At 32.6% G+C, this 26,244-nt stretch overlaps 1 protein-coding gene across 2 annotated transcripts; it reads left to right on the forward strand.

The window, feature by feature from the left end:
• Window positions 1–1,526: 1,526 nt before the first annotated feature.
• Window positions 1,527–15,991, forward strand: LOC137810170 (histone-lysine N-methyltransferase SUVR5). 2 transcript variants are annotated; one of them, XM_068611315.1, is made up of 12 exons: window positions 1,527–2,029; window positions 5,271–5,797; window positions 6,050–6,352; window positions 6,502–6,612; window positions 7,983–8,093; window positions 10,090–12,885; window positions 13,175–13,336; window positions 13,731–13,847; window positions 13,926–14,029; window positions 14,114–14,251; window positions 14,826–14,913; window positions 15,338–15,991. In XM_068611315.1, exons 2-12 carry the CDS (start codon window positions 5,345–5,347, stop codon window positions 15,443–15,445), a joined length of 4,491 nt encoding a protein of 1,496 aa, XP_068467416.1. In that variant the 5' UTR covers window positions 1,527–2,029; window positions 5,271–5,344; the 3' UTR covers window positions 15,446–15,991. The 2 variants fall into 2 exon arrangements, with proteins under 2 accessions (XP_068467416.1, XP_068467417.1); XM_068611316.1 differs by lacking the exon at window positions 1,527–2,029 and adding an exon at window positions 2,130–2,326.
• Window positions 15,992–26,244: the final 10,253 nt, after the last annotated feature.

Below are 26,244 nucleotides of genomic sequence, written 5' to 3' on the forward strand. Positions count from 1 at the left end.
ATATTGAAAAATATCCCTCTTTTTTACTTATAATAATGGAATTTGATTTATTTAATAAATAAATAAAATATCATACAAATTGCATAGCATATATCCTCTTTTTACTGGCTTACAGCAAATAAAAGTCAGCTTAGTGCATCAGATACAAATAATAAAAGCATAGCAAGTAAAAAAATAGACGAAATTATTTACGAACATTTAACAAATTTATATATTTTTAAAATATATTAATTTTCCTTTCTACCTAGTTTATTATTAATTCGCTTTAGTTTCTTTAAAAAGTGTTTTTTTTAATTTGAAAATTTGAATGATAATTGTTTAAATTAATATTTAATGTTATTATATATGTGTGTGTGAAGTTTGTATAACGTGTATACAATGCATCGTGAGTATTAATTTTGTACAATGCTGATAAGTGTTAATACGAATTTTAAAAATAAATGTAGTAAAATATAACAAACTCGTTATATGAAAGTATTTACATAATTACTGTATATATACTATTTATCTTTTATGTGTAAAAACTTATCTCCCATTACTCTAGATTAATCCCAATATTTTTTTCTCTAAAATAAAAAATGATTTTTAGTAATAAAATTTAAATTTTATATTTATTATCTTTTACAACATTACATACAAGATTGATAAACGAATTTTTAATTCATTATATAATGTATTCAATATAAAACTGATCTCGATGCATAAAATATACAGTAAATTCCATAAAATTTAAATTTATTGTGAGCAGTAGTAAATATATTCTAACTCACTATATTATAAGCAGAAATAAAAGTGAAATATGAACAGACCAAATTAATTATAAAAACTTCAAACAATGTTAAAATCACATTTTAATATGTATTTAATTTGTTACTTTAAATGTTTCATAGAAAAACAGTAATTTAAAATAAGGAATTAATGATGTACATAGTGCTATAAATATATTATTAATATTATTATTTATGTTTAAGTATAATTTACTTATATATATATTTGTAAATATATTAATGTATACAAAAATGATGCGGAAGTGGTCCACATCATGAGTCCACGTTCTCAACTAATCAAAATAAATGTAACGGCAGACATAGGATACGACATCGTTTGGGTTGCGATGGCCACAGTAACAGACAAAGTCAAAGTACATTTTTTTTATACTTTTTTGCATTGTTTTGGCGTGACCTTTCTCTTTAACCGAAAACTCAGGCAATTACTGTTCGCATCTCGATACCCACCATGCCAACCTTACCCTTTTGCGTTCAAATCTTTTTATTTTATTATTATTATTATTATTATTATTATTATTATTATTTGAACCTTTATAGTATAAAATGATAGATATGGAAATTAAAAAATAAATTTATTAGTTCCTAAATTCGTACATAAATGATAAAGGTATAAGTTTGTTTAGATCTTTGGAAAATAAATTTGGGGCACGAAGCTGAAGAGACTCGCGTTACACACTCGCGTAAGCGTTGGATGCAGAAACGCTCATAAAACCCAGCCCCTATCCCTATTCCTATTCCAATTCTTATTCCTATTCCAATTCCTATAGGACCCCATTCCTTGTAACCCCACCACACACCTCTCTCTCAAATGTCCTTTTTCTACTATTTACCAATTTCTTCCCTATTCTGCCATTTGATTTGATTTGAACCTAAAAAAAATCCAATCTTTTAGCGTGTTTTTTTGAAAAAAAGGATTTTTAAAAATTGTTTGGGGTGTGATTTAATTTGGGCACGGGAGCTGACCCCATCCCCTCTTTCTTCGAATGTCTAAAACCTAGAGCCGCACTTGGTATATAGAAATATATAATTATGAATCTATCTATGAATGACTAAGAAGTAGACCCAGTGAGTGTGGGAAGCATCGATTAGGAATTAGGGAAAAAGAGGCACAACATTTTTTCACATAAAAAAACGAAAACCATTTTCACCCACTCATCCACCCACCACCACCTCTCTAATAGACCCAGCAAAATACTGACCCTGACCTTCGTGCGTAAACTTCCCCCACTCTTATTTTTAAGGTACATTACCACTACCCCTTTTCCTACCTTCATTTTTATTTTCTCAATTTTCGCTTAGCCAATGTTATTTATATTCTTTTCAATGTCACATATTTTGCAGTCAATTTGGTTATGGTGTCTGACCTAGCTCATCATCCCTTATATGCATATATTTTGTGTACGTTATATATTATATAGCCAAAAAAATTATAAAAATTTCTCTATAGGTAACAGAAAAAGACGTACTAGTAATGGCAGGAGGCAAGATCTTACCCCTTTTCGTTCAACGTTTTAAGCAGCACCTCTATTTAGTCGGGGGTATAATTGATTCATGTCCGGTTTTTCTTTTACGATTCTGCACATCTTTTTCGTTCTTCAGGCATGCACTTACATTACATGCTCATCATCTTAATAGAGTATAGACTATGGATTTTGATTAGGGTTTATCATCGTGTTACTAGCCTGCCCACAATAATAATGCCGGGATTTAGGCCAATTTCACTGTTGGGTCTTCGTCATTAAGGGTTTTGGTGGCGAATGTGATTTCATAAAGATCCTGACCTTAATCGGGTTTTGTGCCTGTTAAACCTGAGAACTTTAAAAGCTTTGTTTGCACAATTTTTTTTGCTGCTGCTATTTACACCTGTGATCATTTCATTCCTACCCTAACATGTTGAATAAAATTTGAAAATTAAATTAAATTTGGGGTGTGGGTTTAAGGGTTGAGCTTGGAGATATGAACTAACGTTGTCAGATAAAAATGATGCCAGACATAACTCTGTTTTGATCATAGCTTGGATTTGTTTTGGGGAATCTTACTTTGCTCCAATTAATTTTGGGCTTCAAGACTAATTATTTCGATCAGCCCTGAAATTCCATTAAGGAAGAATTAATTTCTCTAATGCTAATAAAGTACGAATCTACCTGAACTCAACACAATAACTCGGAATCACATAGTATTTCTGCAGTGCGGGTATTAATTCAAATTTCCATAAAAAATAATTCGCTAAGGAGTTAGGCGTGAACTATTTGTCTTTTCAAAATTCATTCATTGTCTTCTCAAAATTCATTCATAAATGATACTTATTTTTTAAAAGATGTTTAGCTTATTAAAGCCTGTTATTTATTAGACGACTTTTGTCATTGGGGGTCTTAATCAAGAAATTGTGGATTCTCCCTGTAGTTTACATTGAACAGAATGAAGCAGGGGTTGGATAAGCCAATTCAGAAAGTCGAGTTGCCAACCCCTACACCCCGAGAGTCCGGGAGGATAGTGGACCATATTATGTTATTTATACAGAGTTTATGCTGTTATTCTTATTATAATTCGTTGCATTTAAATTTTTGGACGGTGATAAAACTTATTTTTGAACCATCCTGCATATGTTCTGTTTAACTGATTTGAACTCGTTAATGTCATTGCCTTATGCAGTCATAAAAAGAATCCATAAACAAGTATTGTAATTGATGAACTAATCAATTTTTTATGTACGCACTACTAGTTACATGAAACTCCTTCAAGAAATTTAAATAATCTTGAATGATATTTAATTGAATATTTGAATGACGAAATTGGGATGCATTTATTAAGCTCAACTTTAAAGTGTTTGTGCTACATATTTTTAACATCAATGAAGTTTTTAAAAATTAATTATTAACAATTAAAAATATTATGACTATGAGATGTTTTTTCCCTCTAGAGTTTTAACTCTCAGTCCAGTGTCTGAGAATAGTTTACAATTATATTAGATGCACAGTTATTTACTTCATCTACTGACTGATTTGTCTAGAGGTTATGCTCTGATGTTAATGGTTATTCAGGAACACAATGAATTGCCTTAATTTTCTTTCGAAGTTCAAATAATCATGCTACTCTTCTCTAGAATTATAGATAGTGATGAATACACACACATCCGCATACATGAGCACTAGACATTCAATCCCCTAATGCACTATTAGGACTGCAAAAATTTGATTCTCCTTCAACCTAAGAATCTTTTGGGATGGCCCCTGATTTTAGTACGAGGTAGCAATGTTATCTGAACTCTGATAGAAAAGCAAGGCTGAATTATTTATTTATTCCTGAATAGACATCAGCAAGTGAAACTAACATGTAGAAACACTTGGCATTAGATTAATCTAATAATTGAAGATTAATATAGTTTTAAATTTGCATTATTGGCAAGGTCATTATGGTCCTTGATTCTACTAGTATGGACTACAATGGAGTAGCAAGGTTATCATGGAGGTATATGACATTTTAATATTAACCTCTAGAAATATGTCAATAGGTGAAACTAATAATTACGGATTTAATATAAATCTTGTTGAATTTAAAGGAAGGGTGCTACTACAAAAAATTCTAATTCTTATGAAAACTAAATGGATATTGGCAAGGTAATCATGGTTTCTGTCTCCCTGATTCTATTATATTATAGCAAGGTTGTTTGAACTTCGATAGGAAATAAGGCATTTTTATTTATGCTCGACTGAATAGACCTCAAACAGAAATTAACTTCCAGATTCCAGACATATACCTGTCAGTAGGTTAGATTAATAATTGTGAGTCTGATAAATAAGCATTAATATTCTAGTCTGCAATCAACATTTTCCTTGAAATGGTTGTACTGATACAGATTCAATTCTTCTATGCTTCCAATTTATTAATATCAAAATTTAAGAGGGAAACTTGATATGTTAATTCTTTTTTTGGTTCTATCATGTTTATATCTCTTTATTTGTATTTAGAAATCATTGAAACTCCTAAAATGGATCTTCATAAACTTTTATTTTATTAACTACTTTCTGTTTCTTGAAATTTTAGACTAATCCAGATGAGTTTTAGTTTTGTTTTCTTCGTGTCAAAAGGACATATATGGTGTTTTTATGAATTCTACAATATATTGTCTGAATGAACACATAAATTTTCTGTAATATCTTTTAAGTTTGACGGCGCTCCTTGGTGCAACTAAGGTTACTGTCTTGTCAGAAGAAGATTCTAGTTATAGAAAGTAGTAACATTTTCTGTCTGTGTGGTGTGGGATAAGGTTATGTACTTCTATCGATCTTAGATAACGAAGTGGAGAGAGCTTTGTGAATTGAGCTACCTTTTGCTTTTTTAAAAAAAATAAAATTTGACCTGCTTGTGCCACAAAGTTTCCATATAATTTATTCCTCTTATTTTGAACTTTTTTTTTTGTAAATTACCATGGCTAAAACTTCATTGTCTGACTTTTTCACTGAATCTCATTCACTTTAACAGAGTGGTGAGATACAGAGTCATCAGGCATATCATGCAAAATATCATATACCAAACTCTACTCTAGAAATAGTCTCATGGAAGTGCTTCCTTGTTCTGGTGTTCAATATGCTGGGGAATCTGATTGCAATCAGCAGAGTTCAGGAACTGCTTTTGTATATCAGGAAGAACCTAATTGTGCTGAAAATAGTGAGCAAGTCAAACTGGCAGCTGCTGCTCAACTGAATGAATCATCACATAAAATGCAAGGGCCTCAGATAGAACGACAATGTGGTTTGTCAACTAATTCAGATTGTCAATGCATTGGAGCTTCATGTTGTGACTGTCAAGTGGATGATCAAAATGACTATTGTGGTTTACATGATTTTGAAGAAGACATTATAAATGAACCTTGCTTGACATCAGACAACTCTATCTCTGTTGTTGATACAATTGAAAGTGAATCACCAAACAACAGTCGGGAAGGAGACTTGTCATGTTCTGAACCCAAGTGGCTTGAGGGGGATGGATCAGTGGCATTGTGGGTCAAGGTAAGCATAATTCTTTTCCTGATGACTGATACAATTCTTTCTATTTATTAAGAAACTATTATTAATTCACTACTCTAATTGATCTTGAATGCCTGATCATGAGATCTTCGGTCACATTATGTTTCTGTTGGAAACCTCCTTAGGCATGTTTCATTTAAGAAAATTGTAAGATTTACACTGTTAAAAGATGGAAAATGAAAAAATGCAAGCCTTGTTGATTTCTTTTCTTTGTAACTTCTCCATCATTTTTAGTGGAGGGGGAAGTGGCAGGCTGGTATCCGGTGTGCAAGGGCTGACTGGCCGTTATCAACGTTGAAAGCAAAACCAACACATGAAAGAAAGAAATATTTTGTTATATTCTTTCCACACACAAGGATTTATTCTTGGGCTGACATGCTACTTGTTAGATCAATTAATGAGTTTCCCCATCCCATTGCATATAAGACTCATCAGGTGGGGCTGAAAATGGTAAAAGACTTGACTGTTGCACGGCGGTTTATAATGCGTAAGCTAGTTGTTGGCATGCTGAACATGGTCGATCAGTTTCCTTTTAATGTATGCGATGATGGTGACACTATTTCCTTTTTTCCGCTTCATTTCTTGCAGTCTCTCTTTTTCTCTCTCTTATATATGAATATATATATATATATATATATATATATATTCATTCACATTTTAACTGGAGGTTTTTTCAATACATACAGGCTTTGACAGAAACTGCTCGTGATATGAAGGTCTGGAAGGAGTTTGCCATGGAGGCTTCTCGTTGTAATGGTTATTCTGATTTTGGAAGAATGCTTCTAAAGTTGCATAATGTAAATTCCAATTCTCGATGATAGTTTTTGGAGTAGGGAGTTTCTTTTAGAGCTTGAACTTTATGACTGCTCAATACTTGTTTTATTAATGTATTACAGTTGTTGAGTATAGTTATGTGTAGATGTTGACATGATTTAGCAATCAATACTGTTTTCTATTGTTTTGCTAAAACTGTAAGGATTAGTATAATTACTAGGAAACTTAAATTGCTAAAATTTGTTTTGTCGTAAAGTTTGAACTCCCTCTAGCTATCTTTCTCTGCCTGGTTTATACACTGAGTGTCAGAATAAACAAAAAATTGAGTGAGGTTTCAACTAGCATGATGAAGTGATGATATGCTTTTATTGGTTGCAATAAGTTTGCCCATTATTACATATTTTAAGTCCATTAAATGCGAAAATTTGTTATATTTTAATCTTGAACTTTATGCACAAAGAATGTGTTGAACATTAATTGATAGGGTTGCAATGCATTGAAAGATGATTTAATGGTTAAGATTTGGATATATGTTGGACATTGAAATAGTGAGAAGTAAGCATTAATCATTCTTTTGCTTATCTTTGGCATGTGAAGTTTGGGCATTGGTAAGTGCTTTATTAATTCTGTATTTGTTAATAATCTTTTGTACATGGTTTATAGGTCTCTCATTCTCTTATTTCGTATTGTTTCTGCAAGCTTCTGATCATTTTTCTTGGATAGTATTGGTTCTTTTTATGGCATGTTAGAGGATACGAGACCATTTCTCTCCCTCTCCTTTCTATGACATGCTCATGTGTGTAGGAGTACCTTAGTTTCTTGTTGTACAACCAGTCATGAATTAATTTATACTTTGCATGGTATATCATGTATTTCATTATATCATCACTAAATAAGTAACAATTCATTTTTTTCCGATGTTCTTATATTAGATATGTGCCTTTTCTTACTCTCTCTCTCTATATATATACACACACATATAGATAGATAGATAGGTCAGTAGATAAATAGGTAGAGAGAGGGAGAGCTTGACCTGGTATCTCCTCAATAAAGTACATTATCCATTTTTCTTTTTCCCTTTTAAGATTTCATTTTGTGTACTTGGCTTAGCATATTTTACCTGTAATTGATAATTTTATCAAATAAATCAATATTAGATTTGACTGATGGCTGAAATACCAATATTTTTGAAGTTGAATGCTAATAACTACAGTATGGTTTGGATAGTCTCTGCAATTTATGTCAGTTGGGCTATATTATTGCTATAAAGTTTTGTAAGTCCTAATGTTACTATTTTCTTAATATAAAGGCAACAATGATTGCTTCCATGAATTTTTGTCTATTATTTTCTTTGTGTGACTGATGAAGTTGAACTCATTATTGTTTCTTACAGAGCATACTACAGCACCATATAAATGTTGACTGGTTACGACATTCTTATCCCTCTTGGACTGAAAGATGTCAGAGTGCAAATAGTGCTGATTCAGTGGAGCTACTGAAGGAGGTACCTTGTGATTCTGACTACCAATTCATATATTAGAATCCAGAAAAATGGATTATGTTCGTACTGCATGATCACTATTGCAACTAGCATACTTTTGCTCATAAAAGATGAGACGAGTAAAGAAAGAATAGAATACTGCAATGCATATAATTTCTGAGTAGCTAAAGGATGTCTCAGGACTTTTTGCTCACATTTTATCTTGCTTCCTTTCTTTCATTAAGTGCATCGGATAAAATGACATTCAAGCTTTGCTGATTGACCAGTCTATAACCCATATAATCAATGGAGTTAGCAGAAATAGATCTACAATGTTGTTGACCTCTTAACTTTAGTAGTATTTTAGCCTCCTTTTGCGGCTGTCCTGAACCAAAGTGATAATAGTGGAATTTGGATCTCTTGCTACTTTTGAGTTAATGGGATGTGGTCGTGTTAACCACCATGATTGGTTGTCTTGTATGTCCCACCTACTATCTAGCTTCTAGCATGTAACAAATAAAGTCTTTGGCCCAACGAACCCAATAGACTGATGCCCTTTAAAAAAAGTGATTAGATCATGACAAATACAATTTTAATAATGTTCTGTTCTTTTGGTTTCAACAGAACTCCATAAAACATACTTTTGCCCCTTTAAATTATCTGCCATTTTATCTCTTTGAATAGAAGCCGAAAAATAATAAATATTTTTTCCAACTTTATCCTACCGTCTTGTTATCTCTACTAGCAGGAATGAGAGTAAACATTAATGAAGTGATAATGTTATGTTGAGTATTTCAATAGAGGTTAATTTTGTCAGATACAGATATATTTTCCTCCAGTTGGGATTATTTAATAACTTTCTCAATATGTATAAACCTTGAATGACAGATATCATGAAATAGTGGTAGTATCATGTTAGCAAAAATATGTAAAGAAGGCATAGGATTTGAAGGGAGTGAAGTAGCAGCTTGTTTCATTTAGTCGTAGCAAACCAAATAATTAGCAAAAGAACCTGGTGTAGTTCAAAGAGTGACTTGTAATTTAGTGATATCTGATATGTACTGACCAAGTGATTGGATATTGTCTATGTTCTTGTATGGATTCATTAAGTCCCCGGTAACATATGTGTGCCTAGTACAGGTAAGAACCACTTAGGATTACCTCTTCATCATAGGTACTGGTTGAGCTATTTTCAGCTGTTTCCGTTAGTTTCACTTTCTATTCTAGCTTATCAAAATAAATCCAATCCAAAAGAGATTATACTGATTTTAGTCTGTATTAATAAGCTGTGAAATTTTCCATAAAATGCTTTGTCAGCACTTAGCAGAGAGAGACATGCAAACATAGCCTAAGAAACAAAGGGAGGTTCCCTTAACAGGTAAAAAGAGAGTGTTGCTTCATCAGTCACAGTTTTAGAAAGAAATAGAATAATTAATTGATTCTGTTAGCATTCTTTTAATGATTTTAATTGCATTTCTTCAGTTTTAAAAATATTTAATTCTGTTTCAGGTTCCTTATTTTTTGGAACCATAATACTGTTTACTTATATACCCTGTCAGTAATGAAAATATAGCTGTAATATAACTACCGTAAAAATAGATCCATGTAGTTTTGTTTTTTCCTTTCCTATCTTTCGTGAGCCCTATCACTTGGAGTACCCTTAAAGTATCTAGAATATAAAGCTTATTGTGATTCTTCTTCGATAAAAATATGTAGTCTAGATGGTTTGTCTGTTAGTTTCAGTGAAAAATGAAATCTGTATATTGAGTTTCCTCTTAGGTTGACTGAGTCTATCCCCTGCCATCTGGAAATTTCAGTTTGTGAATCCTTTCCTGAAATACTGTACTTCGCCAATATAGACGATTTGGCTAATATTGTGCTTATTTTAAGGTGCTTAGGCTGAAATGACTTGTTAAATTTCGATCACAAGCAATAATTAGTGCCCGTGCCCTGTTTAGACAGTTGTCAAACCTTTTTTGCCCAATATGTTTGGTTGATTTTAGTCCGTATTCTTTTTCAGGAATTGTTTGATTCTATTTTGTGGAATGGGATCAATACTCTCTCTGATGCACCAGTGCAATCAACATTAAGTTCTGAATGGAAAACCTGGAAGCATGATGTAGTGAAATGGTTTTTGGCACCACCTTCCTTATCGATCAGCAAAGACATACAGCAACAGAGTTCTGATGATTTGTACCGAGCAAACCTTCAGGTTTGTAGAAAAAGGGCCAAACTTGAAGTTCGTCGAGCAGATACACATGCTTCACAAGTGGAAATCAAGGCCCAAACTATTGCTCTTCAGGCTGACCCTGGCTTCTTTAAGAATCAGGGCACATTGAGCACATTAGCAGCTGAGTCTTGCAAACAGGAAGGTGTCAGGGAGGTGTCTATGGCAAGTGATTTACCTGGTCATTTGGTCGATAAATGGAATGAAATTGTAGTTGAGAGTACTGATCCCCATTTTTTGCATACCAAAGAAATGGAATCAACACCTACAAAGGAAATGACCGTTGTAAAATCTGTAGAATCTGGTAGTAAGAATCGACAATGTATAGCTTATATTGAAGCAAAGGGAAGACAGTGTGTGAGATGGGCAAATGATGGTGATGTGTACTGTTGTGTACATTTATCCTCCCGGTTTTTGGGCAGCTCAACAAAATCTGAAAAGCCTGTTACACTTGATACTCCTATGTGTGAAGGCACTACTGTTCTGGGTACTAGATGTAAGCATCGTGCCCTACCTGGCTCTCTATTCTGTAAGAAACACCGGCCACATGCTGAGACAGAGCAGATCTCAAATATACCGCAGAATACACTAAAGAGGAAACATGAAGAAAATTATACTGGTTCTGAGGGCATTCTTTCCAGAGACTTGGTATTAGTAAATGTTGAAAGTCCACTGCAAATGGATACAGTGTCATCCATTGGTGGTGATTCCGTACATGGAGAAAACAACTTTAATGAGAAGCCCATGGATTCTGAGCATGATCATAATGTAATGGAGTCCCTGCACTGTATGGGTTCCCCTCCCTATGATAAGATGAATCCTTGTAGGGAAGGTCCTAAACGGTATTGCTTGTACTGCGAAAGTCACCTCCCTAGTTGGCTTAAGCGTGCAAGAAATGGTAAGAGTAGAATAGTATCAAAAGAAGTGTTCACGGAACTTTTGAGGGACTGCAACTCATGGGAGCAAAAGGTACATCTGCATAAAGCATGTGAACTTTTTTACAGGCTTCTTAAAAGCATTTTGTCATTAAGAAACCCTGTTCCTAAGGATGTCCAATTTCAGTGGGCTTTGACTGAAGCCTCTAAAGATTCTAGTGTAGGAGAGTTTTTTAAAAAGTTAGTTCATAATGAAAAGGCCAGAATGAAGTCAATATGGGGATTCAATGATGACATGGATATATTCTCTGTGATGGAAGAACCACCACTCTTGCCATCCACAAACAATGATGACTATGATAAGGAAAATGCCATTAAGTGTAAGCTATGCTCTGCAGAATTTCCTGATGACCAAGAACTTGGTAACCATTGGATGGACAGTCATAAAAAGGAGGCACAGTGGCTGTTTAGAGGCTATGCATGTGCTATTTGTCTGGATTCATTTACTAACAAGAAACTGTTGGAAACACATGTTCAGGAGAGACACCATGTGCAATTTGTTGAACAATGCATGCTTCTCCAGTGCATTCCTTGTGGGAGTCATTTTGGAAATGCAGAACAATTATGGCAGCATGTTTTATCAGTTCACCCTGTTGATTTTAAACCATCAAAAGCTCCTGAGCCGCAAACTTTATCTACTGGTGAAGATTCTCCAGTAAAACATGATCCGGGTAATTCAGCCCCTTTGGAGAATAATTCTGAGAATACAGGTGGTTTTCGGAAATTTGTTTGCAGGTTTTGTGGATTGAAATTTGATTTACTACCTGACCTAGGACGACATCACCAAGCTGCTCATATGGGGCCTAATCTGGCAAGCAGTCGCCCTGCAAAGAGAGGAGTTCAATATTATGCGTACAGATTAAAATCTGGCAGACTTAGCCGCCCCAGATTTAAAAAAAGTTTAGCAGCAGCATCATACAGGCTTAGAAATAAGGCTAATGCTAATTTAAAGCGAAGCATTCAGGAAACAATTTCACATGGCACAGGAGGAATAACCATACAACCTCATGTTACTGAAGCAACAAACATTGGTAGATTGGAAGAACATCAATGCTCAGCTGTTTCAAAGATTTTGTTTTCCGAGATTCAGAAGACGAAACCTCGGCCAAACAATCTTGATATTTTATCAATTGCTCGCTCTGCTTGCTGCAAAGTTAGTCTGGTGGCATCACTGGAGGAGAAATATGGAATTCTTCCTGAAAAGCTCTATTTGAAGGCAGCAAAACTTTGCAGTGAGCATAATATTTTGGTAAGTTGGCCTCAGGAGGGTTTTATTTGTCCCAGAGGTTGTAATGTATTAAAGGCTCAAGCTTCTCTATCTCCTTTAGATTCTCTTCCTAATAGTTCTGTAATCCCCAAAGCTCTGAATTTATCTGATCCTACAAGTGATGAGTGGGAGGTGGATGAATTTCACTGCATCATCAATTCACGAACTTTAAAGTTAGGTTCACTTCAAAAGGCTGTGGTCTTGTGTGATGACATTAGCTTTGGGAAGGAATCAGTTCCAGTGATTTGTGTAGTAGATCAAGAACTTGCGCATTCTCTTCATATCAATGGCTGTAACGGACAAAATATAAACCCTTCTAGGCCTTGGGAGAGCTTTACCTATGTTACAAAGCCAATGCTTGATCAATCCCTCATTCTTGATTCAGAGGTAGTTCACTGAGACTTAATTTGTTCTTTGATCAAATTCTAACCAAGAAGGATAATGAATCTAAAATAGATCATATTCTACTCAGTTTTTTGTAAAATTCTGTTACTTGTAAAATCTATCTAGGATCTAGACTGTCAGTACTTCTTAGGCACACAAGCAATGTTTGATTTCTACACAATGATGCCTTTTCTCTTTTTTCTTTTAGAATTTAAGAAATAAAGATTTTGTACATTACCTCGTTCCTTTTAATTGATTTTTAATATTCTTTAGCCTGTCTAATTATTGGCAGAGTCTGCAACTGGGATGTGCCTGTTCATACAGTACCTGCTGTCCTGAAACTTGTGATCATGTGTACCTTTTTGGCAATGACTATGATGATGCAAAAGACATATTTGGGAAACCAATGCGTGGCAGGTTCCCATATGATGAGAATGGTCGAATAATCCTGGAGGTAAGTTATTTTCATTTATTAAACTGTTGTATACAAAATCTGAACTAAGAATTAATTTTGCATCTGTTATGCTTTTTAGTGGTGATATGTCTAGTACTTGCTAAAATATTGAATAATTTTATACTTCTTACTTGAATGGTTCTGTTTTCTAATAGTATTATGGCTGCTTTGAATGTGTTGACTTACCTCTGTTAGCAATAACATGACGTAGGATCTTGCCTTATTTTTTAGAAATTTTTAAATATCGTTATTATGTGATTTTACCTTAAGTTCCCTTCATAGATCAGGGCCATATACAGAAAATTTCAGCTTTTTATTTCTTTTCTATTTCTATTATTTATTAACAAATTTTGATTTTTGTTGCATTATGGGGATTGTCCTTAAACAACTGCAGGAAGGTTATCTTGTCTATGAGTGTAATCACATGTGCAGATGCAATAAATCCTGTCCGAATAGAGTATTGCAGAATGGAGTACGAGTCAAATTGGAAGTCTTTAAAACAGAGAAAAAGGTTACTCTTTTTTATTAACCCTAAACACTTCACAAATCACAAGGCTTGCTACATTGACTTTTATGCTATGATTTGTAGGGATGGGCAGTAAGGGCTGGTGAAGCTATTCTACGTGGCACATTTGTGTGTGAATACATTGGAGAAGTTTTAGATGTGAAAGAGGCACATGATAGGCGTAGAAGGTTTACATTTTTTCAAGATGTATTCTCTTTTGAATTAGTTGATGTTTCCACACTTTATACTGACTCGGACTATATCAATTTCAGATATGGCACAGAGCATTGCAGTTATTTCTACAACATTGACGCTCGTGTTAATGATATGAGCAGATTGGTTGAAGGACAGGCTCCGTATGTAGTAGATGCTACTAAATTTGGAAATGTTTCAAGATTTGTCAATCATAGGTGAGCATTTTGCTACTAACATACTGTTTGACATGGCTTGGTAGCAACCTGGTTCATTAACGGATTATTTTGCTATACTAGTAGATTTAAAATGGCAGTTGGTAAAATTTTATGAGTTCCTTCCTTTTCTTCAATCTAACTTGAATTACTTAACAGATATTTAATTTTTGGCGAGGCATGTTGCTTATTTCACCATACACGAATCTATGCTACTTGCTATTATTTATTATGCTCTTTATGAGCTGTTAAAAATGTCCTGGACAGTCACGTTGTCGTCAATATCATGATGACTGTATTTCTGCTCCTTACAAATTAGATGCATTGTAGGGAGACTGGTGTTTTTTTTGGCTAGCGAATATTAACATGGTGTATTTGTACCCACGTTATTTTCCTGGCAACAATTAAATGCAGTAATGTGATAAAAACTTAACTATTATTTTTTTTTATAAACCATGATTTTGTTTAATTCCACAAAAGCCTAAACTTTTGTGATGAGCAACTATACCGCATTCTGTCTTTTACATTCTACATGTACGTTTTGTTGGTTTCCTCTTACAATTTTTTGTTGTTGTAGTTGCACCCCAAATCTTGTCAATCATCAAGTTCTTGTAGAGAGCATGGATTCTGAACGTGCACATATCGGTTTTTATGCAAATCGAGATGTAAGCACTCTCCTCTGTAGGACTATTTTACTTTAAAAGAATCCAATGTATATGATGCTTTGAAAATTTCTACTTGCAAATTCTTTTCTTGATTTGGTATGTCATAAGAAACATTATATGTGAAGAGACTGTATCATAGATATCGATGGTCACATCTCTGTTAAAATGTTACCCTGCTCTGCTGATGAAAAGAAAAAAAGGCCGGCTTATTGGCAAATGTTTTAAGAAATTTGCTTTCTATATCCTGGTTGATGGGTAGATAATGGTATGCATGGATATAATGAACATCGCACAACAATGCCAAGTTTCGTCCCTTGTTTGTGAAGAACATTCAGTTCTGCATGTTATGTTGTGAACAATGGACAGAATTTTAGTAGCTTCCTTGTATGCCATGGATTACATTTTGCTTTTTTCTTGTTGACAGATTGCTTTGGGTGAAGAGCTAACATATGACTATCAGTACGAGCTTGTGCTTACAGAAGGATCTCCTTGTCTTTGCGAATCCTTGAAGTGTAGGGGGCGCCTTTATTAGAACCAGAATCTGTGCGTTGTTGCAACAATATTTTCAGATTGTCAATTTGGCAGACAAATGATATGCTCAACATAAAATATTCCAATCTGGAACGGCCCAACCCTGAAGTATTCTATTAGTTTTGATTTGATCTCTTCCAACAAATGAGGAAAAATCAATCAACTGAGGCAGGCAACTTGTAAGCAGCTATCTATAATTTACCAGCTGTCTCTGGTAATTTGACAGGATTCAAGTGATTTGGATTGAATGCCATGTACAATCTTTCTCTATCCCCCCTCTGGAAGAGTAGGCATGTTTTTGCAGCTTAGTGTACAATTGTTCCCTTTTCTCTTGCTTTATTTTCCAATATTTCAATCTAGTGCCTGATGTTTGAAATAATTTGGCAATTCCTCACTCCTTTTCTCCCTTCGTCACCCTTCCACCATCACCAAGAAAAGAAACCCCCAAAAGAAGTTCAGCAAAACAAAGAGTCTGTGGTTAAGGCTGTCTGAATTGGCAATTGGTATTTTCTCCATTTTTATGACATGGTTCTTAATTTCTTTAGCAGTTTCGGGATTGTAAATATTTTAGCGTTCAACCTATTCGCTTCTCCTTTTCATTGCTAAGTAACTTATTCATAGAAATAGATTCCTTGTAATTTGTCATCTAAATATAAAGGTATGATTTGATATGAATATAACTATTGATGTAATTTATTTGTCTCCCAATTAAAAACAATAAATATCAATCAATTTTAAAAGTTCTTAAAAATTTAAACTATAATCATTTTATTTTGTAATAGATCGAATACCTTTTATGACCTGAACGCTTGAATAAAGTTTGAACTTAATTCATATTATTGATAAACTAGTGGAAACACAGGTCCAATAACTCATGTGTATGACTACTAAATTTTTATAATAATAGAAATTTAACATATGTACCGAAATAGTTTTGGATGAGTCAAAATTGAAAAACAAAAAATAACATATAAAAGAAAAATGATGAATTGATTAATTAACTCTTTTTCTTTGTTTGAGTTTCTCTTCTTCAAGCTTTTTCTATTTTTTCATTGGTAGTTTTGGGATGGAAAAGTGTAATGATGTTTACGTTAAAATTAGGATTAATTTGATTATAGATACAAAAGAATAATGACTTTACCAAAGAATTGGATTGATTGGGATGGAATGAAGAGAGTAATTGAAAATGGAAGTTATTTTATTTAATATGTAAGATTTGGTGTGGAATGGGTGAGAGTATATTTTTTCTTTCTTTTCGTTGTTGTCTTAAAATAAAGAATTATGTACACCAAAAAACGGTTATGAAGAGGAATCTCCTTTATATATAAGAATCTTCTTTATATATAAGTATATATAATGTGTACAATTCAAAATCAAATCTATTTATTTTCCTATTTACATTTTAGATCATTCAAATTCTTTATATTAAAATTAATAATACCAATGTTATTCATACACTAATATTTTGTATAAGTTTATATTTACAAAGTTTCCCCATAGAACTAAGATTATTTTTTCATAATTTGTACACTTCTGTAAGTTGACGGTGTTGATGCAAAATATATGGAACACTTTATTCTATTAAACAAATCAACAGAATATTGGTCTAGTGAAGTAAGCCTTAGGTAAGTTTGCATATGTGAATATCTTCTTCCTGAAAAATAAAAAAAATTTAGAAGGAAAATCAAGTCATCATGTGCTATTTTCGAATTTATCCTCATTTATTTTATTTTACTGTTTAGAGTACGTTTTATTTTCTATTATTGTAAGATTTTTTAATATAAAAATATTATTTTTTTATTTATATAAGATGTTATTTATTTTCTAATTTTATAGTATATATTTAATATTTTAAAAAATTACCTAATGTTCTGTTTTATTTAATTTTTTTTATTGTGTTTATATTAATATATTTTTGTGTATAATTATTATGTTTATGAGTTATAATTTATTTGATAATAATTTGTTATGAAATTCTTTTTTATTGTTAATTACATTATGCTTTTGTTGTTGTATTTTTTATTTTTCATTACTACATGGTTTTTAATATTAAAAAATAATTTTTTATTTATATAAAATCTGATTTATTTTTCAATAGTACATGTTTAATATTTTAATAAATTACTTGAAAGTTTTTATTTAATTTATTGAATAGATATTTTTTTCTAATTATTATTTTTAAATTATATCTATTAAATACATATTTATTTTTAACTATAATTTTTAAATATATGAATATGTTAAAGTTGTTTATTTTTAACAAAAATAACCCATTTCATTATTAAATTTTTTTAATAGACAAGGATAAGTTTGTAAAATAATATTTTATATCTTTAGAAAATTAAAAATTTTCTCACAATCATCTTATCATTCAAAAATTCCCATAAATTTTTCTCACACATCCACTCTGACATACTTCAATCCAAACAACTTCACTTTTTTATAAGATCCTCACACATTCACTCTCACACCTTCCCCAATCCAAATACACTCTCAATAGTCTAGATAAAGTTTATCTGTTCTAAACTTGAGAGTCAAATTAATGTGTACTAATCTATAGGAGTTATGACTTATGATTAGCATATTAAAATGACCTTTTCCTAGCAAAGGTTACGGTGACAAGATTTAAGAAAAAAAAGGGGAATGTGTTTTAACAAAAATGGTGCTTCTATATGTAACATCATGGAATTTACATGTAATTGCTTCCAGTTTTCTCCCTTACAAGTTACAACTGTCTCCATTATTCTGCTATATCATATCTCAAGTCTTCGAGTACAACTTTGAAATACCAAAATAACATATATCTCACACACCCGTAGGCCAATTATGCCAATCTTTCTGTTAAGTTTGGAGGAGCTGATGCAGCTAGTGAGACTAATGATGAAGGCACGTGAAATTGTGAAAAGCAAAAATACCATTCCACGCAGCTTAGGAAACATCACTGACACCAAGAAAGTTAGCTTGGAAATTCCATATGAAAGTTAGAAACCGATATATCTTATAGTGTGAACAGAGGCTTTGTGTGCAAAATGGGAAGGCCATTGATGGGGACACAAACTGAACAACCATGTGCTTGATTCTCCCATTATCTATTCCTTGACCGTGAGAACCTAAAGAAGGGTTCGAGTGCGCCAAGGCTTTTTCAAATTGTAATAGTTCAGGTAAAAAAAACCATCAGGACTGAAGCATAAACTGTAGTATTCAACTGCTACTGAAACAACGTAATGATGATTGTATTATACTTCAACTGCTACCTAACTAAAATATAGTATTATACTTCAACTACAGGTGTATGCTACGTGAGTCGTGTCATCACATGTCCATTAGGTTAAGTAGTAACTACATTATTGCAACTGTTCAACAAGAGAAATCTATATTTTTTGGAGATTCTTTATGAATACCAAGTTCATAGTTCATTTACTGAATTTGCATATGAGATTCTATATTAACTAGAGGTAAAAATCTTTCTTCTTATATAAGTGAGATTTTATTGACTAGAAATAAAAACCTTTCATAATATATAAGTGGTTGCAAATCTCATCTGATATAAGACTTAAAGTTCACTTTGTGAGATTTCATTGACTAGAAATAAAATCCTTTCGTAGTATATAAGTGGTTGCAAATCTCATTTTATATAAGACTTAAAGTTCACTTTGTGAGATTTCATTGACTAGAAATTAAAACCTTTCGTAGTATATACGTGGTTGCAAATCTCATCTTATATAAGACTTAAAGTCCACTTTTTAATATAATATCAGAGTCATTTAAAGTCTACACTAGTGAGAGTTTGTTGATCTTATCAGACTACTCGCTATCAGACCATATTTCATAGTATAGAAGTGTAGAAGGAAAGGATAAACTTCATGCCATCGAGCTCCGTGAGGTGTTGCTTTCAAAGGTGCAGCATATGTAGAGGAAAGGAACCCATCCCAAATGGATATGTATGGATCCTCTGCAGTCCAAAAAATGAATTGCAGCCTGTGCAGTTTGGATCTAGAGGCCTTCATTAACACCACACAATTATTTATATTGTTTTTACAAAACAAACTCAATACTTGAAGGGTGAAGATCCATAGAGTTTTAAAGCAATTCTTGAGGATCAGAATCCTCCAAAATGGACACACAAGAGCTCAGAGTGAGGACCCGCATGGACCTCTTGTTGACAGACAAAATTGAGAGAGAGTGTAGGCAACAGTACACAGCAATGACAAACCAATATGTCGGTCACTCTTCTTTCATTCATGTACTAAAAAAGAATGATAACCTTCAACCATTACCTTGTCTCCTTTGGCCTTAGCTTCATGTTTCCTCAATTGTTTCTCTTGGTAGAGAGCTTACATGAATGGATCATGACTGATGAATGGCCTAGATTCTCACCTATCTTTCTTGGACATAATTCACTAACATATTTTAATTACCATATACATGATTAATGGTATCCACTAATTAGCTAGTGACTTGTGCTTAACCTAAACATAGTGTGCATGGTTTGGTACTAATAATTGGTTAGGTGCATAGAGACATAGTTAATTAAAAAAAGGGATGTTATTAGGCTAAAAAGTTTAGAGCACATGGCAGAAGGTTTATTAGTAACATCAAAATTTGGGAGCAGTGAATCTTGGGTGGGGCAAAAAGGCAAACAATTCCAGGGCAGCAGAGGGCACTTATCATGTGATTGGAATTTCTGATTCCTGATGACGAAAACACGTTTCTATCTATTTTTTCAAGCTAGATGGAATCACTGCAAATCTCTATGATTGCACTAAAGTCACGGCACCCACAGCTATGTGTAATTTCATAAAACATATCATCAAAACAACCCAAAAACTGTTGAAAATCTACTGTGTCCAAGCCTTTTTCCTAATGAGGAATTGCTACAGCTGTGAATTTGTCACTTTTTCCTCAAAAGTAAACAGCATCTTCACAATGAAATGTTTCACCATGCAGCAGCATGGCAAAATTTAAAATTAAGACACTTTCTGTCACACCTTCAATTATAAACCAGAAAAATGGAGAAAGATATGGTGCCATGTCAATAATGCTTGAGGATAAGCTCGCATTGTAATTCAGAGAGTTTGGGCAAAATTGTCAAAATTCAATTAAATTAAAAGCTAACAGACCCACTTTAAAACCTAATACCAAATTGAACTTTTTTTAGTGGGAGAACTTCATTCTTTACTTTTCAATGATTTTATTTTCATATAACCTTCGAGATACCACATCGACTAGAGATTAGAACTTTTCACCAGTTTTATAGAGTTAAGTTAAGCTTAAAGTCCACTTCATAATATAAATAATAAATGTTAACAAGTTATTCTTTATACAAGAGTTTTCATGTAATGAAAAATGATAGCTTCACATTCCGAAAAAGAAAAAACACATATGTACAACTCACTTTAATGCTATAATAATATGTATTAATATTTAAAAAAAAAAATTAAAACCATTTATATTTTGGGTTGTCATATAAATACTTTTTTTTCTAACATCAAACATGGAAGTATTTCTCTTTAGTTATTAAAAAGTGTAGCATAGATAATTTTTTATAATGATAATAATATATTACTGTAAAATTTGGTTTTGGACTTCTCTATAAAGAGTTTGAGCTCAATAATCAAATCACTGTCGATAATCTCTCAAAAGAAGTGCAGATCACTGAAAAAGGTAGACAAAAAATTGTTTAAAGTAGGAATTTGTAAGTTTATACAAAGAGACATTTTTCAAGCATCATCTTACATAAGAAATGCCAAAATAATGAATCCCCAAAAAGATGTAAATATCATTATAAATATAGAATGTACTATTCAGTAATTGTTATATATAATAAATAATAAATTTATCATATAATAATTATGACTGGCATTGTTTAATGTACTATTTATTCTATTTTTTAATTTAAAAAAAAATAACATTATTCATTATTATATTTCGTACATTCACATTTTATATAAACAAAACTATTAATAATGTATAAATTTGGGTTTAAAAAAAAACTATGAACGGGTTTGTAAGAAAATAAGTGACATTGATTTCTTTTTCTACCTCGTAATTTCTTTTAAGTATCTCATAAATATGAAATTTTCTACTTTTTTTTTTATGAGAACAAAATTTCAGATTATACACTTTAAAAATTTCATTGACTTATAAATTGTGTATTCCAAAAAGTTTTTTTTTTTAATTTTTGAAATGTGTAACTTAAAAATATTTTTGACTTTTGAACTGCACAACTCATAATTATTTTTTACATTAATTTTTTTCAAATTATATAATTTGAAAGTAATTTTTTATCTTAATAGTAGTCACTTTTTACTTCCAAATTACATAATTTGAAAGTTTTTTTTTACTTATTTATTGTATAGTTTGAAAGTTATTTTTTTGCAAAGAATTTTTTTTTAAAATTATATAATGCGAGAGTTTTTCAAATTACACACTTTGAAACATACTTTTTGACTTCTAGATTACATTATTTATAACATTTTTTCCTGATCACATAATCTAAACACACTTTATTCTTTAAGTTTATCCGTAATGCAATGCATAGATAAGGGTGACAATGACAATAACAAAAAGATAATAACGACAACAAGGTAACGATGACAATATAATAATGACAATTAAGGACCAACAATGACAACGATAAGGGATGACGGTAAAAGAAGCAATTTGATTTTTTAACTATACGATAGTGTACATAAAAAATTATTGAGATGTATAAAAAAATTCCCTTTATTATCCTTCTTGTGAAATAAATTTATCCCTTATAACAATATTAAATCAAATTTCTTCATTTAATTTTATAAATAATTAATAATATACATATTATTTCTTAAATTTAACGATTTCTGTTTAATAAAGGATCAAAGTTAATCAATTTGATTTTTATAATTAAATATTTTAAAATTCATTATTTTAATTTTTTTAATATATATTTTTAAATTTGTTCTACTTGATTTACTTTTGAAAACTTAAAAAACAATTTAAAAATAATTTTTAATTTTAAAAAAATTACATTTTATGGATAGATTCGATATTCATCTATAAAAGAACGTATGAATGAAATTTTATTTTTCTTAAATGGACTGCAATATATTAGTAAAAAAAAAATATTTGAACCATTATAATTCAAAATAAAATTTATTTAATACGTTCAATTAATAATTCTTGTGAGAAAGTAACCATCCATCTTTTTAAAATCTGAAGTCAACAAACAACAAGAAATTTAAGAGTAAGAAGATAATTAGTAAGCAACGTTATTTCATGATCTGACAAAGAAAAGTAGTAATTAAGGGATGAAAGAAAATGATAATCGCAAAGGGAAAGAGCCAAGAGCAAAAGAAAGTAAAAGAGACAAATAGTCAATTAGAGAAGCATTGCATGTGATGATATGAATCACTATATATTTGCATCTTAGCATTTCATTTTTATTCCATCACTAATCATTAAATATAAACAAAAAATAATTAATTATTATAATAACTAAATTAAAGATGATTTTAGAAATTAACAAAATTATTGATTTTTAAATTAGTTTATGAAATATTTCTAAATTAGTATCTAATTATCCACCAAGGTTTTTCTACCAAATTTAAAATCTAAATAATTGGTTATTAAAACCTTGGTAGCTAATTAGATACCAATTTAGAAACTATTTATCAATATTAGAAACTAATTTAAAAATCAATAATTTTTAATCTCTAATTTAATTATTGTATAATTAATTATTTTTTATTTCTAAAATTAGTTTTTATTTTATTTGATGATTTTCTTGTAAGGCTCCAACTACACCAGATAAACTTGTTGCATGTCTTTGGAGTTTATAAACTAAATGGTTTTTATTGTGGTCTCTATAATTTTGTTTTATTTTTCCAAATTTTGTTCTGCTTTCTATAATCTTTTTAAAAAATTACCCCACTAAAATCTATAATCACCGTTTTTAGTTTATTTTAAAGAACACAAATAGCATTCGTTTTTGTTATAGAATTTGTTCTTACAAGGACCTAGAAACAAACTTCCGTCGCCTTCCGCACGTTGACCTCTCGGCCTTCTCTTCCGGACTCCCTTCTCGGTATGATCAAACTTCCGTCACCTTTCGCACGTTGACCTCTCGGCCTTCTCTTCCGGACTCCCTTCTCGGTATGATCTTTCGGGCTCCCCTTACCCTTCACGTTTTATTAGATTGCCTGATGGAGACTTCCCAGTCAACTTCTAGCTCACTCCAGTTAATCTTTCGGTTTTTAGTCTCGGTTTCCTCTCACGGACGGGTGTGCGTACCTGAAAGGTGCTCCGATGCCAAAGTTAGATTCAGTTTTACAAGATATCAGAGTGAATTCCACTTACCTCACCTCTCAGGATGACCCTGTATTTATACTACTCTTTTATTGGGCCCAGAAGTTATTTGGACGTTTTCTCTTTGTATCAGGCCTTTACTACATACACCCGCATATTTGGGCCCAGTTTCATGGGCTTTTGCTTAATAATAATTTCCATTCTATTTTATTTCTTTCGTTATTTAGTTTACTTTCGGGTTGAGCTCTCGGCTTAGTTTTCGCATTGCTTTCGGTCCAATCTCTCGGCTTAGTACGCATTGCTTTCGGTCCAATCTCTCGGCCCAGTACACTAAGCCCCCCAGGCATAAGGAGGTGTAGACGACGAAATGTCTATTAGAAGATAAAATGCTACCTCTTGTATTTTTTGGGGGGAAAATCAATTTTGAAAGAAAAGAAAGAAAAACTTGAATGGTGTATTAACTACGAAAAGACAAGCTGATGGGACCGCTTGACAGGACAAGCTAGAAGTTCCAACCATCGGATGTAAGTAAATCTGATGGTCACTATGCCATGACTCTTCAGATTTCACCACTCTTCCACCACTATAAATCTTCACTTCTATTCACCTTATTTCACAGTTTCTCCCTGCATTATATATTAAAGCTGAAGCAAATATTCGCGGAAGGTATAATGTCTTCATCAAGTTCTGTTTCCGTTTCTTCTGAGTTTACGGAATTTTCGAGCACGAGTAATGAATCTACTGGGAGAGTGATTGAGACCAATAAGAATGTCAACCCTGCTTTGTCACCTGAAACGGTTTCGTGTCTGAATTCGTCAAGCAAGGATGGCGTAGATGTTGAGGCGAGGAAAGAGAAGAAGTGGCCGAACAAAAATTAAGCCTTCGGCGCGGGTACGAATGGGTTAATCCAAAAGTTCGGGAATATTTCTCTCGGTACCAATCTAGTTCAACCCTTCGTAACTTCCTTTCTAAAATTTATGTGTATTCTCCTGATGCCACTGAGGAAATCATTTCTTTTCGGCGAACTTGTGCCATTGATAATGTTTGCCATGGCCGTGAAGGCGACGAACACGAATTTTTTTATTTTTATGAATGTCTCTTTACTGATCTCCATATTCGGTTTCCGTTAAGTGAATTTCAGATGGGTGTCCTGCGTTTTCTTAATATTGCTCCTACCCAACTTCACCCCAACGGTTGGGCTTATATGCAAGCTTTCAGTATGTTGTGTAGATACCTTTCTTTAATTCCGAGTCCGAAAACCTTTTTATATTACTACAGCTCTCGGCCCGGTAAGAAGCCTAGTTGGTTGTCCCTGATCAGTAAGAGAAAAGTGTGTTTTCTTTCTCCATTTACTTCTTCGTATAAAAATTTCAAAGGAGGCTTCTTTAAAATTCTAATTGAGGAAACCGGGAGAAAGTACTTCTTTGATGGTGTTATTCCAAAATTCCCTTTTTACTGGACCCGTGCTCCTGTGAAATTCAACTCTTGTTCTTACCATTCGATGACTACCGAAGAGAAGCATGGTATTGCGGTTCTAGGTCACTTCTCCCATAAGATTCCAACTCGTGCTCTGCTTCGGCTATGTGATTCTTTCGGATTTTCTCGTAAACCCCAAAAGGATTTCATGGGTATGTGATTCTTTCGGATTTTCTCTTTTAGTAATAATAGAATTTTAACTTTGTTGAATCTGTTGGTGATGTCCAGGTTTAATGGCGGCCACAAAACCGAACGATCGTGCTTATTTCTCTAAGCTGTTTAATCAGGCTGGAGGTTCAACTCCTCGTCTTGAGAATGAAGCTCCAGGAACAGAAAATGAAGTTGTTGAGCCTACCCCTCGCTTAGAGGTTGAAATAGCCGCGGACGCCGGAATAGGACCTTCTAGAAAGAGTAGGAAACGAGACAAGAATAATAGAAGGTCACACTCTTCTAAGAAGCATCGTCATGGTTCTGGGAGTTCTTCTCAATCGCTTTTTGAAACAATGTTCACATCGTCCACACGCTTTTCAGATTTTGTTGACTGCAATCTTGATTCCTCTGCTCGGGATATGTTCAAAGTGGTTTTTGTTCCTTCTCTAGCTGATTCAATGTTTGAATTGACTAGCCGTGCTTTTTTGATTAGTGAAGCGATAAAGGAAAAAACAAAGAGCCATGTTACTTCTGCTGAATTTGAGAAATTGAAGAGGGAAGCAGCTGAATCAAATGAGAAAATCGCGTTACTAAATTCTCAAATTGATGAACTTTCTGCGGTTAATAACCGACAAGAAACTGAGAAAGAAAAATTGAAGAATGAAAATGTCAAGCTCTCGGCCCAAACTTTGGCACTTAACTCGGAGAATCAAGAATTGAAGGGAGACGTTGCTAAACTCACTGCTGCGAAGAAAATCGATGCTGAAGGCATTTCTCAATTGGAAGCAGAAGTGAACAAGTTAAAGTTGAGAGTTGGTGAAGCTGAGAGTTTTGTTATCCAACAACACCAGTTGGGTTTTGAGAAAGCTCTTCAACAAGCCGAATACT

The sequence above is a fragment of the Phaseolus vulgaris genome, chromosome 2 (assembly GCF_000499845.2).
Source record: "Phaseolus vulgaris cultivar G19833 chromosome 2, P. vulgaris v2.0, whole genome shotgun sequence".
NCBI classification, from domain to species: domain Eukaryota; kingdom Viridiplantae; phylum Streptophyta; class Magnoliopsida; order Fabales; family Fabaceae; genus Phaseolus; species Phaseolus vulgaris.

Excerpts from the sequence above, each read along its gene's own strand:
- LOC137810170 (XM_068611315.1), top strand. The coding sequence starts at position 5,345 with ATGGAAGTGCTTCCTTGTTCTGGTGTTCAATATGCTGGGGAATCTGAT. Across the intron at positions 6,353-6,501 it reads TCGATCAGTTTCCTTTTAAT|GCTTTGACAGAAACTGCTCG; the intron begins GTATGCGATGAT and ends CAATACATACAG. Across the intron at positions 8,094-10,089 it reads CAGTGGAGCTACTGAAGGAG|GAATTGTTTGATTCTATTTT; the intron begins GTACCTTGTGAT and ends ATTCTTTTTCAG.